This window comes from Muntiacus reevesi, chromosome 3 (assembly GCF_963930625.1).
Source record: "Muntiacus reevesi chromosome 3, mMunRee1.1, whole genome shotgun sequence".
NCBI lineage: Eukaryota > Metazoa > Chordata > Mammalia > Artiodactyla > Cervidae > Muntiacus > Muntiacus reevesi.
The window spans coordinates 90,146,462-90,163,243 of NC_089251.1; the positions used below are offsets into that span (position 1 = coordinate 90,146,462).

Genomic DNA, 16,782 nt, shown 5'->3' on the forward strand with positions numbered 1-16,782 from the left:
AAAAAGCTGCACTCAACATGCCAGCAAATGTGGAAAACTCAGCAGAGGCCACAGGACTGGAAAAGGTCAGCTTTCATTCCAATCCCAAAGAAGGGCAATGCCAAAGTTATGTTCAAATTACCATACAATTGCAATCATTTCACATGCCAGTAAGATTATGCTCAAAATCCTTCAAGATAGGCTTCAGCAGTACGTGAACCAAGAACTTCTAGATGTACAAGCTGGATTTAGAAAGGCAAAGGAACCAGAGATCAAACTGCCAACATATGCTGGATCACAGAAAAAGCAAGGGAATTCCAAAAAAACATCTACTTCTGCTTCACTGACTATGCTAAACCCTTTGACTGTGTGGATCACAACAAACTATAGAATATTCTTAACGAGATGAGAATACCAGACACATTACCTGCCTCCTGAGAAACCTGAACAAAAGCAATAGTTAGACCTGGAAATGGAAAAATGGACTAGTTTCAAATTGGGAAAGGAGTATGTGAAAGCTGAATATTGTCACCCTACTGATTTAACTTATATGCAGAGTACAACATGGGAAATGCCGGGCTGGATGAAGCACAAGCTAGAATCAAGATTGCAGACAGAAATACCAACAACCTCATATATGCAGATGATACTCTTTAATGGCAGAAAACAAAGACAAACCAAAGGGCCTCTGATGAAGGTGAAAGAGGAGAGAGTGAAAAAGCTGGCTTGAAACTCAACATTCAAAAAATGAAGATCATGGCATCTGGTTCCATCACTTTATGGCAAATAAATGGAGAAAACATGGAAACAGTATCAGATTTTGTTTTTTTATGGTGACTGCAACCATGAAATTAAAAGACACTTGCTCCTTGGAAGAAAAGCTACGACAAACCTAGACAATGTATTAAAAAGCAGAGACATCACTTTGTTGGTAAAGGTCCATATAGTTAAAGCAATGGTTTTTCCAGTAGTCATGTATGGACGTGAGAGTTGGACCATAAAGAAGGCTGAGCACTGCAACAATTGATGCTTTTGAACTGTGGTGCTGAAGAAGACTCTTGAGAGTCCCTTGGACTGCAAGGGTCTAATGGAAATCAACCCTGAATATTCACTGGAAGAACTGATGCTGAAGCTCAAGTTCCAATACTTTGGCCACCTGATGTGAAGAGCTGACTCACTGGAAAAGACCCTGGGAAAAAATTGAGAGCAAGAGGAGAAGGGGGGCAACAGAGGACAAGATGGTTGGATGGCATCACGGACTCAATGAACATGAGTTTGAGCAAACTCAGGGAGATAGTGAAGGACAGGGAAGCCTGGCATGCTGCAGTTCATGGGATCGCAAAGAGTCAGACTCAACTTAGTGACTGAACAACAATTCCATAATGTAACTGAAACTTATTTCTATCCCCTTTTTCCCAAATCTATAAATATTTTAACTTAGAAAATAACATTTTACTCGAGTTATACCTAAATTTGAAAAATTTTAACAACACTGCAAAAATACTGAAGAATGACAGGCATTAGAGGCCAGTTATTTTAGGTTACACTTTCAATGAAGAGAATAAGAAATTCTAAAATTATATATAATTCCAAAAAATAAAAACTTCTGATATGTCAAGGTTTTCAAGATTTTCAGCAGTTTTATTTTTTCTCAAAAGCCTAGTCATACTTTTTTAAAGACAGTTAATCTGCAAATCAGTTAATTAATCCCCCAGATAATTAACACCTCATGGTACAATTATTTTATTCTTCTATTCATTCAACAAATATTTATTGAGCACCAACTGTTTTCCAGGCCCTCTTTTAGGTTCCCAGGATACAGTAGCAAACAAAAGGAACAAAATTCCTCCCCTTCTGGAATACAAATTCCAATAGAGGAGACAATAAAAAATACGTGTCAGGCAAAAGTAAGTGTTATAAAGAAAAATAAAGTTCCTTCCCCTTTATTCTCTATTCCACTAAATGGCACCACCATTATTCACCCATTTACTTAGGCCAAGAGCCTTGGAATCATGCTTGGTTCCTCTCTTTCTTTAACCCCCATAAGTAATCCCAAAAGTTTGACTGTTTTCAAAATGATATTCTAAGTCCAACTACTTCTCATCACCTTCTCCCCAACATCTTACTGCATGCATGCCATCTCTTAGCTCTTATAATTCCAAATATCCCTTGACTGGTTAGGGCTTCCCTGATAGCTCAGATGGTAAAGAATCTGCCTGCAACGCTGGAGACCCCGGTTCCATTCCAATGCAGGCGACTTCCCGGTTCTTCCCATCGGGAAGATCCGCTAAAGAAGGGATAGGCTACCCACTCCATTATTCTTGAGCTTCCCTTGTGGTTCAACTAGTAAAGAATCCGCCTGCAGTGCAGGAGATCTGAGTTTAATTCCTGGGTTGGGAAGATCCCCTGGAGAACGAAAGGCTACCCACTCCAGTATTCTGGCCTAGAAAATTCCATGGACAGTCCATGGGGTCGCAAAGAGTCAGACACAACTGAGCGATTTTCACTTTTCTTTCATTTTCTTGACTGGTTTGCCTTTTTCTTCTCTTACTCCAATCTCCACATAGCAGCCAGAATATTCTTTGTTTAACTTAAGTTAGTGCATGTCACTTTCCTGATCAATGCTCTTCTGTACCTTGACATGACACTTAGAAATAAAAACAGTCTCTTTCTTAGTCTATGCTATCTGTATCCTCACTTATTTCCTACCATCACCTCCCACTATGCTTCTCCTGAGGGTCTTCATACTGTGCCTGCTGTCTGAAGAGATATATGGCTTGCTCCTTCAAACAACTTTTTCTAAGCACCTAGTCAGAAACAATATCCCATCATATGTAACATAACCACTAAATAGCACTGTTATTTTATGTGCCTGTGTTTGTTTATTCTGTAAGTGCTTTAGCAGAATGCGTGGTCCAAAAGGGCAAGGATGTATCTATTTTTGTTCTCTATTATACCCCAGAGTCTGGAAGAATAACTGACACACAGAAGTTGTTTCATAAATGTCTGCTGAATAAATGAATAAATTAATTCATGAATGAAGTCACTAAAATGATATGGATATATAACAATGTATAAAACTGTTACATGAAAAAGCAACACATAATATGATATTATTCTTCTAATATAATAAAATTAATATGGAAAAAGCTTAAAAGAAATATACAAAAATAAGAGTTGTGACAGGGTGGTAGGATTAAGCTTGTTGTTTGTTTCTTCTTTTTAAAAGTCACTACATTACAGTTATAAGTTAAAATATAAAAATGTTACTTTTAAAAGGAAGTTACTACTAAAAAATAAACAATCAGAAATGGGAGATCATTTCTTTCCCCTCACTGATTGTCAAGGAAAGAGTATGTCAGAGTCACCTAAACTGCTTTTATAAAATTGTTTCATATCTCCTCCTCCATTCTCCAATCTATCTCAAAATTACCATTTCCAGGGTCAGATTATTGAGGAATATTTTATCCCTCAGATATATGAGTAGAAGGAAAAAAAAGTCAAGAATCTCTCCAAACACAAAGTTTTGTAATTAACACCGGCTCAGTGGTAAAGAATCCGCCTGACAAGCAGGAGACACGGGTTCAGTCCCCGGGTGGGGAAGATCCCTTGGAGAAGGAAATGACAACCCACTCTTGCCTGAGAAATTCCATAGACAGAGGAGCCTGGTGGGCTACAGTCTATGGAGTCACAAAGAGTCGGACACGACTTAGCAACTAAACAACAATGAAACACCTAAATCCTCATTACAAACTGAAGGATAAAAGGCAGAAAATGACTCACACTATCAGAGTTACTACTACCTAGCAGGTACCATGAAGAATGCTTTATCTCCTTTTTTTTTAATGCTGTTCCTGCAATGTAGGTGGTATCTCCATTTAAAGACGAAAAAAATTGCCCACTCAGGTGGTAAGTTGCTTATAAAAATAATTAACTGCTTAAAGAGGTCCATACAGGGACCAATAATGAGGAAGTGTCATCAACCAAGGATTATGATTATCTGGATTTTGTACAACTTAGGTAATGGGAGGCCAAACGATGGAAAACAAAGCCATGTGGCCAAAGGCAGAGAAGCAGTAAGTGGGGAGGTCGGTTCACCATATTTAATTATCAAACGACATTCAGCAAAAGAGCCTTTGAAAATATTCCCCATATTTGTGTTCTGGAAGAGGCAGCTGTATACACAGTTTGGGCTTCCCTGGTGGCTCAGCAGTGAAGAATCTGCCTGCAATGCAGGAGACATGGACAAGGACAGAGGAGCCTGGTGGGTTACAGTCTATGGGGTCACGAGAGAAGGTCACAACTTAGCAACTAAACCACCTCCACCACCAAATAAGCAAGAGAAAAAACTGTTGCTATACCAAGAATATAATTTTTTAACAACAGAATAAATAAAGCAAGCATCTAGAAGGAAATGCACCAAAACAACAGCAGCTATAAGAGTACAAGTAATTCTTAATATAGCTTCCAAAATTTTTATAACGTTGACTTAATTTTTTAATGTTTTAATAGTGATAAAGGTCAAATAGATAAGATTCTATCATTAATAGTTTGTTAATCTTAACACTAAGCAGTATAACACAAAACCATTCCATATGGTAAGACAAGATTCAGTCCCGACAGTAAAGTGCTTTACCAGGATCAAATATAGCAATCATATCATCCTTACAAGACAGGCCCCTTAGAAATGGAAGGCAGCAACTAAGCTAAAAGGAGAAAATCGTTAGCTGAAAACAATAGAGCAAACTTCTTCCCAGCTGAGAACACTCAACAAGGGAGGTCAAATAAACACAATGACAAGGTCTTGAAGGTTACACTGCTGCTACAAATAAGGAACATAAATTTCATGATAAAAAGACAAAATAAGTCAACCAGAAATATACCTGGATAAGAAAAAATGGCACTCAACAAATGATGCTGGAAAAACTGCACATCAACATGCAAAAGAATGAAATTGGACACCCTTCCTTATATGATATACAAAAATTAACTCAAAATGGATCACAGACCTTGATGTAGAAATAAAAGTATACAACTCTTATGAGCAAATCTTCATAATCTTGGGTTAAGCAAAGGTTGCCTAGATACAACACCAAAAACACAAGCAAAAAAATAAAAACTAGATACACTGGCATCATATCAAAATTTAAAACTTTCATGCAGCAGGTGATACCATCAAGAAAAATGAAAAAACCACCCAAAAGAATGGAAAAAAGTATTTGCAAATCCTATTCCTGGTAAAAGATATATCCAGAATATAAAAAGAACACTTATAACTCAACAATAAAAATAATCCAATTAAAAACTGGGCAAAGGAACTGAAGGCACTGCTCCAAAAAAGATAAACAAATAACTTATAAGCACATGAAAAGATTAACCATTAGAGAAATGCAAATGAAAATGACAGTGAGATACAATTTCATATCCACTGGGATGGCTAAAATAAAAAAAGATAGCAACAAGTGCTGACAAGGATATGGAGAAACTAGAACCCTTATACATTGCTAGTGGGAATAAAAAATGGTGCAGGCATTTTGTTACACAGTTTGGCAGTTCCTCAAAATGTTCTATGATTCCATTTATGTGAAGTGAACAAAATACACAAACCCAGGAAGACAGAAAGTAGTAACTGCCTGGGGAAGGGATAGAATGAAGAGTGACTGCGAATGGGTGTGGGGTTTCTTTCAGGGCTGACGAAAATGTTCTAAAGTTAGATCGTGGTAACTGTTGCAAAATGCTGCGAATTTGCTAAAAAAAAATGAATTGTACAGTTTAAATTGGTAAACTGTACAGTATATGAATATCTCAATAAAGCTATTGTTTTAAAGGCAAGGTATTTCACTGCTAAGTTTAAAAGACTGTTTTAAAATCTTAAATAACAATTAAAACTGAATATTAATTGCTCAGAGAGCAAAGTACCCAGAGAACAAAGTGAGGAAATAGTTTATTTTGAATAAGTGATATGAAAGAAGACTAGAGATACATAGATGTGATTTGAAAAATGAGAATATTCAGCTATTGTTCATGAGTGATTTGTGACCAATATTCTGTGATCAATTTTTGCAGTGTATTAGCAGCACAATATTTTGTGATCAATTTCTGTAGTGCATTAGCACTACAAAGCAAGAATCAATATTATTTTTAAAATAAGACATGCCCTTACATCTAATGGGCTTCTTTTCTCATCTGCAAAATTAGGACTTGTAGCTAACAAAATAATTTTTGAGATGAAGACAGAGAAGAGATGGCTGCTTCCCCAAAAGAATCTTCTAGGCAACAGCCTCTGTATGCATGGATAAGCTTGAGACTTTTAGAATTACAATGAATAAGGAAAGTCACTCCTTATGACAAACAGTAATCAACTAATATTGCAAGTACTGTTTCAAGATTAAAATAAGGCTAGTTATATAATGAAAAAGTCAAGTCATTGTGGCTCCTCAAACAAAAAGGGATAAAACTGGAAGAATAATTTGGTACCACAGATTATTATTATCTAGTTCCTCTTCAGTGAGAACACCTATCTCAGGGACAGGTAAGAACCAAGAGCCTTAAAAATGCCTCAAAAGACAGAAGAAATAGGAAAGATTATGAACAAGGGTAGAGGCTGAGATTTACAGTTGAGGGTAATGTTAGGAAGGAAAGCCTATTGCCTTTATCATACCTGTTTACTGAGTATGATGGAAAACCAAAAGATAATGATTATGAACATGCACCCAGGGTAAAGCATGAGATCTGAAACACCAAGTCTATGCATGCTGCTGCCTCTGCATGGGATAAGGAAGAAAGATGAGATCATCTCCTATGAATACGGGCAGGAACAAGCTAGACTGAAGACAAAGACAGTGGATATTACTTGTATTATAGGATGTTCATATGATTGAATCTTGGGTCTGATAGTTAAGATTTAGGGTTATCCATCAAAGACAGGACAATGCCAAAAATGAAAAGCCCCTGATAAAAATAAAAGAAAGTCAACAAAAGAAAATAAAACTAGTAGGACAGTGCAGCGGTTCTCAAAACTTTTCTTACCAGGTCCTCTTAGGACAAAAGATCTCTACTTCATTTAGCCCAAAAAATCCCCACTTTCCAGTGGAATTCAGTGATAATGCAGCAAATTTTAGGGGAAATGGATAACATTTTATACATAACATATATACTCTTCAGTCAACATAAGGGAAAATTATAGGCCAAACTGCAGCTGAACAAATATGCATTATTATTCAGTGGAGAGCTAACATAATAAATCACAGCAAGCTAAACTGATAACACTAAATTAAGTCATTTATCATATAAACCAAAAACTGAACTGAATAGCAACTGAAAACAACCAACTCAAGACAATATTAACGGTGTTCTGATGAAAAATCCTTCCTAAAAACTCTGGTAATCCCAACTATTCCAGTGGGAGCTTTGCTTGGCTGCCAACTATATAGCTCAGCAGCCAAATTTCTTAGTAGAATACTCAAACAGCATCCTCTGTAAGTCTAGTAATATTTTGTTTTACAAAAACCAATATTAAAAACCAATAGTAATGCAAACAGAATACCAGTATGTAGTCTTAGTTTTTATAAAAGTAAAGATAATGAAATGAGGGTCATTCACCTTTAAGAGCTCAAGAAAATACGAAAAGAGAGGAGCACGACAGTCATGATCATAGTGCAGTCAGGGACAAAAAGCAAACTACTAAAGATGGTCATGTCCCATGTCCAGGTCTGGCACTGGGAGAACCATGTGCCCTGGAGAAGGAAGCTGTGGAGGTGGAGACGAGAAGCGAAGTTCGCAGCCTGCCCCTCTTTCAACCATTTTCATGAGGCAACTTCTCCCCATGAAAAAAACAAGCAGTGAGTAATAATCTTTATGAAGGGAGGAACAGCGATCCAAGACCGTACAAGGTGGGTAAGATCACATTCTCTCTGTTGGCTGCATGGAAATCAGAAGGTGCCACAGGAAGGACGATGTGTTGGCTCTAATAAACTGAGGGGAAAGAGAAAGGTAGTTTGTGCTTGGTTGAGTAATTAACAGAAAGTACAAATAGATGGTGATCCCCAAATGAGGCGGAATAAGAGGGGTTAAGAACGCATACTCTGGATCCAGAATGCCTGAGCAGAATTGGGACTCTCCTACTTTATTTTCCCTGTGACCTTGGGCAAGTCACTTAACCGCTATGGGCTTCATCTGTAAAATGAGGGTAATAACAGTACCTACCTAATAGGGCTGTTTTGCGGTTTGAATAAGTTATACTTGTAAATCTCTTAATAAATGTCTTGCGCTGTACACAGTAAGTTGTACCTAAGTTTGTTAAATAAGTTGAGGTAGGTGGCGGCTTAGTTTGACGGCTCCAAGTGAAATGGGGGTGTGTGGGCAAAGTAAGGGTCACGGGAAACGGAGGGAGACAACGTCTTTTCTGCGATGAGCGCCAGGAATCTGACCTTTGGGGAGGTCATTCTCCTGACAAGCAAGTACCCGCTCCCAGGAGAGGGGCGCGCGGGTTGAAGGAAACTTCCTTCCTTCCAGGCCTAGGATTTTCAGGAACTCGTTTCTGAGAAGTAATTGTGATTTTTTTTAAGAGGCAAGAGTTTGCTCTCCGAGCAACAGACCGTGGGGTGAATTCTGTTTTGCCTGAAGAGTAGGACCTGCGTCTGGGCAGAAGGGTGATGTCCTCAGGGGGACCCTCTGCTAAGAACCACCATCTGTCGGGCGCGCTCCGGCTGCCCGAGCCGGGCCAGCCTCGGAGGGAGAACGAAGGCTGCCCAGCCCTGAGGGAGGCAGAAGGCGCCTACAGGGTAACGGGGCTGCCGGCGCCGACGGTCGGGAAGGAACCCCACGTAGGGTCTGCGGGGCTACGGAGGGGGACCTGCCTCGCCGAGGGTGGAGGTCGCTCGCCCGGTTCTCCGAAGGGAGGGGCCGGCGCTCGCCCTGCAGGAGGCCAGCCGGGCGCACAGTCCCGAGGGAGCCTGCTCCCGGGTCCCGCCCGTGCCCACCCGTCTGTGGCCCCGGTACCCAGGGTACCTGAGCGTGGGCCCGATGCAGGCCGTGTCGGTGCTCTCGATCTCTCGAAGAATCCGTTCGTGCTCCGCCGCTGTCTCCAGGCTCTCCGCCTCCGCCATCTTAACCCGCTCCATAGACTCGGGGAGCCCCGCAGCGCGTCCCCTCCCTCAGCTCCGCTCACCTTTCGCTCTCAATCTCTCTCTCTCACTCCAGGCTCCCGGGGATCCTAAGCCTCCGGCCACCCGCAGGACGACCCCTCCCTCAGACTGGGCACGCCCCCTAGCATAACCACGTCCGCGGACGTTCCGCGCGATGCCCGCTGGGATTTGTAGTTCTCTGGGAGAAATAGCCTGGTTTCACACATTATTCATTGAAGCTACAAACTTGTGTTAAAAGCTCCACTAGATCCAGTGGCTAACTGAACTGAACTGAAGATTCCGTACTCCCAAGGCAGGGTGCCCAGGTTCAATCCCTGGTCAAGGAATTAGATCCCATGTGCTGCAACCATAACCCGGTACAGCCAAATAAACTTGTTTTTTAGAGGGGGAAAAAAAAAAGTTCTACTGTAAGGAACAATTGAGGACTTCATATGCAACGATGACTGTCAGGTAGTTCTTGTTTAAGACCCTTGCCTCAAAGTGCAAAAGCCTCTTTAGGAGCGAATATTAAGAAAGGATTAACTAGGTTTCTCTGAACAGAGATCTTACAAGTTATGAAGGAGGAAAAGTCCAAAACTAAAAAACCCAAAACTAACAGATAAGGTGTAATGTACCTCTAAGCAAGTTCTGAGAATCAAACACTGCAAGTACTGCTGTCTGCGAAGAATTCATTGACAGACTGTGCCTGAACATTTCAAAAGGTGTGATTGGAAGGTGTGAGAAGCACCTAGAAAACCAGAAAGAACTTCATTTGCACTGGTGTGTAGAGAATTAGCAACAAGAGATGGTGCTAGAAAAGCATCTTGGAAAAGGAATACCAGGAACAGAAATTTAAACTTTATTCTAATAGGTCAATGGGACCAACAACCACCTGAATCAAAAGCATCATGGATCTCTTTTTTATTACAAATCAAAGACTAGAGATCTCCTCAAGAAAACTGGCAATATCAAGGGAACATTTCATGCAAGGATGACCACGAAAAGGACAGGAACCGTAAGGATCTAACAAAAGCAGAAGAGATTAAGAAGAAGTGGCAAAAATACACAGAACTATACAAGAAAGGTCTTAATGACACAGATAACCCTGATGGTGTGGTCACTCATCTAGAGCCAGACATCCTGTGGTGTGAAGTCAAGTGGGCCTTAAGAAGCGTTTGTTTTTGTTTAGTCATTAAGTTTTATTCCCCTCTTCTACAGCTCCAATGCCTGGAGCCTGCCAGGCTTCTCTGTCCATGGGATTTTCCAGGCAGTAATGGAGTGGATTGCCATTTCCTTCTCCAGGAGATCTTCCTAACCCAGGGATCAAACCCACATTCTCTTCCATCTCCTGCTTGAAAGGTGGATCCTTTACCACTGAGACACCTGGGAAACATTACTATGAACAAAGCTAGTGAAGGTAATGGAATTCCAGCTGAGCTATTTCAAATCCTAAAAGATGATATTGTTAAAGTTCTGCACTCAATATGTCAACAACTTTGGAAAACTCAGAAGTGGCCACAGGACTGGAAAATGTCAGTTTTCTCTCCAATCCCAAAGAAGGGCAATGCCAAAGGATGTCTAAACTACAGTGTAATTGCATTCATTTCACATGCTAGCAAGGTTATGCTCAAAATCCTTCAAGCTAGGTTTCAGCAATATGTGAACCAAGAACTTCCAGATCTATAACCTGGGTTTAGAAAAGGCAGAGGAACCAGAGATCTAATTGCCAACATTCAATGGATCATGGAGAAAGCAAGGGAGTTCCATAAAAGCATCTAGCTCTGCTTCATTGACTATGCTAAAACCTTTGACTGTGTGTGCTTAATCCTGTCTGACTCTTTGCAACCCCATGAACTGTAGTCCACCAGGCTCCTCTGTCCATGGAATTGTCCAGGTAAGACTAGTGTAGCAGGTTGCCATTTCCTGTTTCAGAGGATCTTCCTGACCCAAGGGTCAAACCATCGTCTCTTGTGTCGCCTGAATTAACAGGCAGATTCTTTACCACTAGCACCACCAGAGAAGCCCAAGTCTATTAGGATATTTTCCCTTTAAAAGATTTACTGTTGCAAATTGGATATAAAATACTCATATATGGTTCTGTCCATCCACAGGAAGAAAGTAAATATGAACTTGGTGTTTACAGTCAGAATATGGACCCTAAAGTACATTTACTGGGAACAAAGGTGAAAATGAGAAAGAAAGAAACTGGCCATTATAAGTTCCTGGACAATACAAAGTATGTTTTCAGTGCAAAAAGACTGATTATGTTTTGTGAAAAGTTTATGCATTGGTCTTTACTACTATATTTTTTAAAAGAAAAGTTATTTCAAGTTTTAAAAAGGCAGAACTTTAATTATTACTTATTAAAGCAACTTTTCATAAACATTTATATCATGTTTAAAAGGTCAGATTCATTCCAGACCACCTGAACTGCCTCCTGATAAATCTGTATGGAGGTCAGGAAGCAACAGTTAGAACTGGACTTGGAACAACAGACTGGTTTCAAATCAGAAAAGAGTATGTCAAGGCTGTATATTGTCACCCTGCTTATTTAACTTATATGCAGAGTACATCATGAGAAACACTGGGCTAGATGAAGCACAAGCTGGAATCAAGATTATTGGGAGAAGTATCAATAACCTCAGATATACAGATGCACCACCCTTATGGCAGAAAGCAAAAAAGAGCTAAAGAGACTCGATGAACATGAAAGAGGAGACTGAAAAAGTTGGCTTAAAATTCAATATTCAAAAAACTAAGATCATGACATCTAATCCCATCACTTCATGCCAAATAGATGGGGAAGCAATGGAAACGGTGACAGACTTTATTTTGGGGGGCTCCAAATTCACTGTGGGTGGTGACTGCAGCCATGAAATTAAAAGACACTTGCTCCTCAAAAGGAAAGTTGTAATCAACCTACACAGCATATTAAAAAGCAGAGATATTACTTTGCCAACAAAGATCCGTCTAGTCAAAGTTATGATGTTTCTGGTAGTCATGTATGGATGTGAGAGTTGGACTATAAAGAAAGCTGAGCACCAAAGAATTGATGCTTTTGTACTGTGGTGTTGGAGAAGACTTTTGAAAGTCCCTTGAACAGCAGGGAGATCCAACCAGTTCATCCTAAAGGAAATCAGTCCTGAATATTCATTGGAAGGACTGATGCTGAAGCAGAAACTCCAATTCTTTGACCACCTGGTGAGAAGAACTGACTCATTGGAAAAGACCCTGATACTGGGAAAGATTGAGGGCAGGAGGAGAAGGGGAGGACAGAGGATGAGATGGTTGGATGGTATCACCAACACGGTGGACATGAGTTTGAGTAAACTCCAGGAGTTGGTGGTGGACAGGGAAGCTGGGCGTGCTGTAGTCCATGGGGTCTCAAAGAGTTGAACATGACTGAGCAACTGAATTGAACTGAACTGAAGAACCAATTAGAACAGATTGAGACCCTAAACCTGATTTTTGCTATGGATTCTTTCTGGTGAAGAAATTGCATCACATGTGATCAGTATAAAAAATACAATATTAAAAGAGCATAAACCTTAACGAGTTAGAGAAGGCTAATGCAGAACTGACAGGAAATTACCAACTTATTTATAGTTTTCCAACGAAAGTTCTAAGTTTTGTTTTTTTACCTCAACTTCAACACAATTCTACTTATATTAAATATTGTTTCTATTTATCTGTATTAAAAGGTGATAGAATGTTTCAACGAGTGTGTGGATTACAACTGTGAAAAATTCTTAAAGAGAAAGGAATACCAGACACCTTCCCTGTATCCTGAGAAACCTGTATGCAGGTCAAGAAGCAGCAGTTAGAACCAGACATGGAACATCTGACTGGTTCAAAGTTGGAAAAGGAGTACATCAAAGCTGTATATTGTCACCCTGCTTACTTAACTTATATGCAAAGTACATTATGCAAAATGCCGGACTGGGTAAATCCCAAGCTGGAATCAAGATTGCAGGGAGAAATATTAACAACCTTAGATTCAGATTGCAGATGATACAACCAGAATAGAGAAAATGAAGACAAACTAAAGAGCCTCTTGATGAAGATGAAAGAAGAGAGTGAAAAAGCTGGCTTGAAACTTAACATTCAAAAAAACTAAGATCATGACATCTGGTCCCATTACTTCATGGCAAATAGAAGGGGAAAAAGTGGAAATAGTGACAGATTTTATTTTCTTGGTCTCAGCAATCACTGCGGACAATGACTGCAGCCATGAAATTAAAAGATGCTTGCTTCTTGGAAGGAAAGTTCTGACAAACATAAACAGCATATTAAAATGCAAAGACAAAAATAAAAAATAAAAAGCAAGACATAACTTTACAGGCAAAAGTCTGTATAGTCAAAGCTATGGTTTTTCCAGTAGTTATGTATGGATGTGAGAGTTGATCCATAAAGAAGGCTGGGTGCTGAAGAATTGATGCTTTCACATTGTGGTGCTGGAGAGGACTCCTGAGAGTCCCTTAGACTGCAAGGAGATCAAATCAGTCAATCCTAAAGGAAATCAAACCTGAATACTCATTGGAAGGAGTGATGCTGAAGCTGAAGCTCAAATACTTTGACCACTTGATGTGAAGTGTGGACTGATTGGAAAAGACCCTGATGTTGGGAAAGATTGAGGGCAAAAAAAGAAGGGGACAGCAGAGGATAAGAGGTTAGATAGCATCACCAATTCAATGGACCTGAATTTGAGCAACCTCTAGGAGATAGTGGAGGACAGAGGAGCCTGGCATGCTGCAGTCCATGGTTTACAAAGAGTCAGACACGTCTTAGCAACTGAACAACAAATAATTGATGAAAAGTGAAAGAAAAAAACAAAAATTTTACTCTATTGCACAGTTGAAAATTACTAAGTGTCTAGGTCTTAAAAGTTCTCACCACAAGAAAAAAAAATTCTGTAAATACGTATGGTGACAGATGCTAATTAGACTTATTGTGGTGATCATTTCACAACATACCTAAATATCGAATCATCATGTTGTATACCTGAAATTACTAATGTAATGCTGTGTGTCAATTATACCTCAATAAAAAAAATTACAAAGAAAAAAATATATATATGCTTATATATGTATAAAATACTTCACAGAATATTTCTGAAAGGGTATCCAAGAAACTGTAAACATTAGTGATAACCAAGAGAGATATTGGGAGGAAGGGGCATGAGGTAGGAGGAAGATATTTTTTTATTATGCGTGCAGTTTTGGAATTCTTTCCCTTATGTAGGTACTGCTTTCTTAATAAAAAATGATAATTATTAATTAAAAGCATATTTTATAAATAAAGCAATAGTGAGGAGAATGGGTTACAAGTCTTGGTTTGCCAGGAACTGAGAAAGTTGCTAAACCTGTCTGTTTCTAGATATTCTGTGGCTATCCTCACCTTGTTTCATTACTCATGCTTAAACAATTTCAGACACATGTAGGAGGGGCAGGAAGAGTATGAAGGCTTTTGTATTTCTAAAGATCTCTGGTCCCTTCAATCACCAAGTTTAACATCTAACTAAGCAAAAAGCTTTTTATACATCACAGGAAGAAGATGGGTATGTAGACTAAATATGTATAGTAGTGATTAAATGAGCTTCTGCTAGTGTCAGCAGGTTTTTTCCTAGCCCCCCTCAGTAGCCAGAGAGCTCACATGAGTTCTTACCAGCAACAGTGTGAGTTTGGAATGACTAGCGTAGAAAACTCCAGTGAAGATGGCCTGCCTGACATTAATGCCCTCTAAATAGACAGTACCTCAGGTGATGTGGAATGACCCAGAAAAATACTGAACTAAAATTTGGGGGCATTTAGTTAAGTTCCAACATTAGCAGTTAACATATACTGGGCGCTTCCTGGTGCAAAGCACGATACAGAAAGTAAGCACTTCATATTCATCATTAAGTCCTTACATCAATCCTTTGCTATAAATATTGTTGCTGTTTAGTCAGTAAGTCATGTCTGCCTCTTTGTGGCCCCATGGACTGTAGTCCACCAGGCTCTTCTGTCCATGGAATTTTCCGGGCAAGAATACTGGAGTGGGTTGCCATTTCCTTCTCCAGGGGATCTTCCCAACCCAGGGATCAAAACCCAGTCTCCTGCTTGGCAGGCAGATTCTTTACCACTGAGGCACTGGGGAAATCCATGCTATAAATATTATGTATCTCATTTTGCACATATAATACCTCAAGTTTCACAGTGTATATGATGATGCTGGTAATCAAACTCAAGTCCATCTCATTTCAAGCCCCATTTCCTTACCAGTTTAGCCACTCTGTCCCACCCACACTCTCATTGCCACATTTATTGTATGAACTTAAAAATATCGTTCTGCCTCTCAGCATCTGTTTCCACATTGGTGTAACAGGTTGAATCATTTCACAGGCCCTTTCCAAATCACTTCAAAGACCTCTTCACGCAACTACCTCTTTCCACTTATTCCCTTTAAATGAGCCGGTTTTTGGTCTCCTGACTCAGTAGTTTTAAAACTTCTTGTTACTCCGCACTGACACTTCTAAAATGTTGCTCTGACACCCTAACTCCTCAACCCTCCTGATGAAGTAAGGCACTAGGTTGTGCTGTGGTCATCTCCTAATGTCCGTATCCCTCAGAAGTTTAACAACTTGTCTTACAGATTTTCTATCCGTCTCATTCTCCCATCCAAGTACTAACCAGGCCCGACCCTGCTTAGCTTCCGAGATCAGACGAGATCGGGCGCGTTCAGGGTGGTATGGCCGTAGACTATCCATCTCATTCTCTGCCATCATCTTGAAGCACATCAACATCAACACGCCAAGTCATGTGTCACTCTTTGCGACCCCATGAACTGCAGCACGCCGGGCATCCCTGTCTCTCACCATCTCCCGGAGTTTGCCCAAGTTCATGTCCATTCCATCGGTGATGCCAGTCAACCATCTCATCCCCTCTCGCTCTCTTCTGCCTTCAGTCTTTCCCAGCATCAGGGTCTTTTCCAATAAGTCGGCTCTTCTCATCAGGTGGTCAAAGTATTGGAGCTTCAGCTTCAGCATCAGTCTTTCCAATGAGTATTCAGGGTTGATTTCCGTTAAGATTGACTGATTTGATCCCCGTGCTGTCCAAACATTCTCAAGAGTCTTCTCCAGCACCATAATTCAAAAGCATCAATTCTTTGGCACCCTGCCTTCTTTATGGTCCAGCTCTCAGAACCATACATGACTGCAGGAAAGACCATAGCTTTGACTATATGTACTTTTGTCAGCAAAGGGATGTCTTTGCTTTTTAACACACTGTCTAGATATTCATATCAATATGGATAACCCATCCAATACCCTGACTTCATGGATCCCAACCATGCCAGCCATGTTCCTCAGGCCACAGAGGCAATGCATTCACAACCTCACTTTTTCCTTTACATTCAATTAGCACTGTTCTACCCCCAAGACTGAAAACTCTGAAATTCCTCTCAGTGCTACTTTTCCATCTACCTCTTCCTCTTTCTAATTTCTACGGAACTCACACATTACTCTGATCCTTGTTTTCCTTTCTAATTTTAATGAAACTTACTGGTATCTTTCCCATCTATCCTGAATTTTCTTCTATCCAAGCTTTTAATTCAGAGAGATCTTAGTCTGATTCCTGGCTTCTCCATTAATCAGCAGTTGAATTTGAGTAAGTTATGTGGTTTCTGTAAGCTACAGTTTTCT

General features: G+C 40.0%; 1 protein-coding gene across 2 annotated transcripts in view; it reads right to left on the minus strand.

Moving 5' to 3' along the window:
• Nucleotides 1–9,224, minus strand: part of EXOC6B (exocyst complex component 6B) — a 669,652-nt gene extending 660,428 nt beyond the window's left edge. The window contains exon 1 of one of the 2 annotated variants that reach the window (XM_065929532.1): nucleotides 9,149–9,224. Coding sequence is in view for 1 of the 2 variants with exons in the window: in XM_065929531.1 (XP_065785603.1) it covers nucleotides 8,989–9,101 (113 nt within the window). In the remaining variant the exon portion in view is untranslated. Of the gene's footprint in view, nucleotides 1–8,988 lie in introns of both variants that reach the window. The other variant, XM_065929531.1, reaches the window with a different exon arrangement.
• Nucleotides 9,225–16,782: the final 7,558 nt, after the last annotated feature.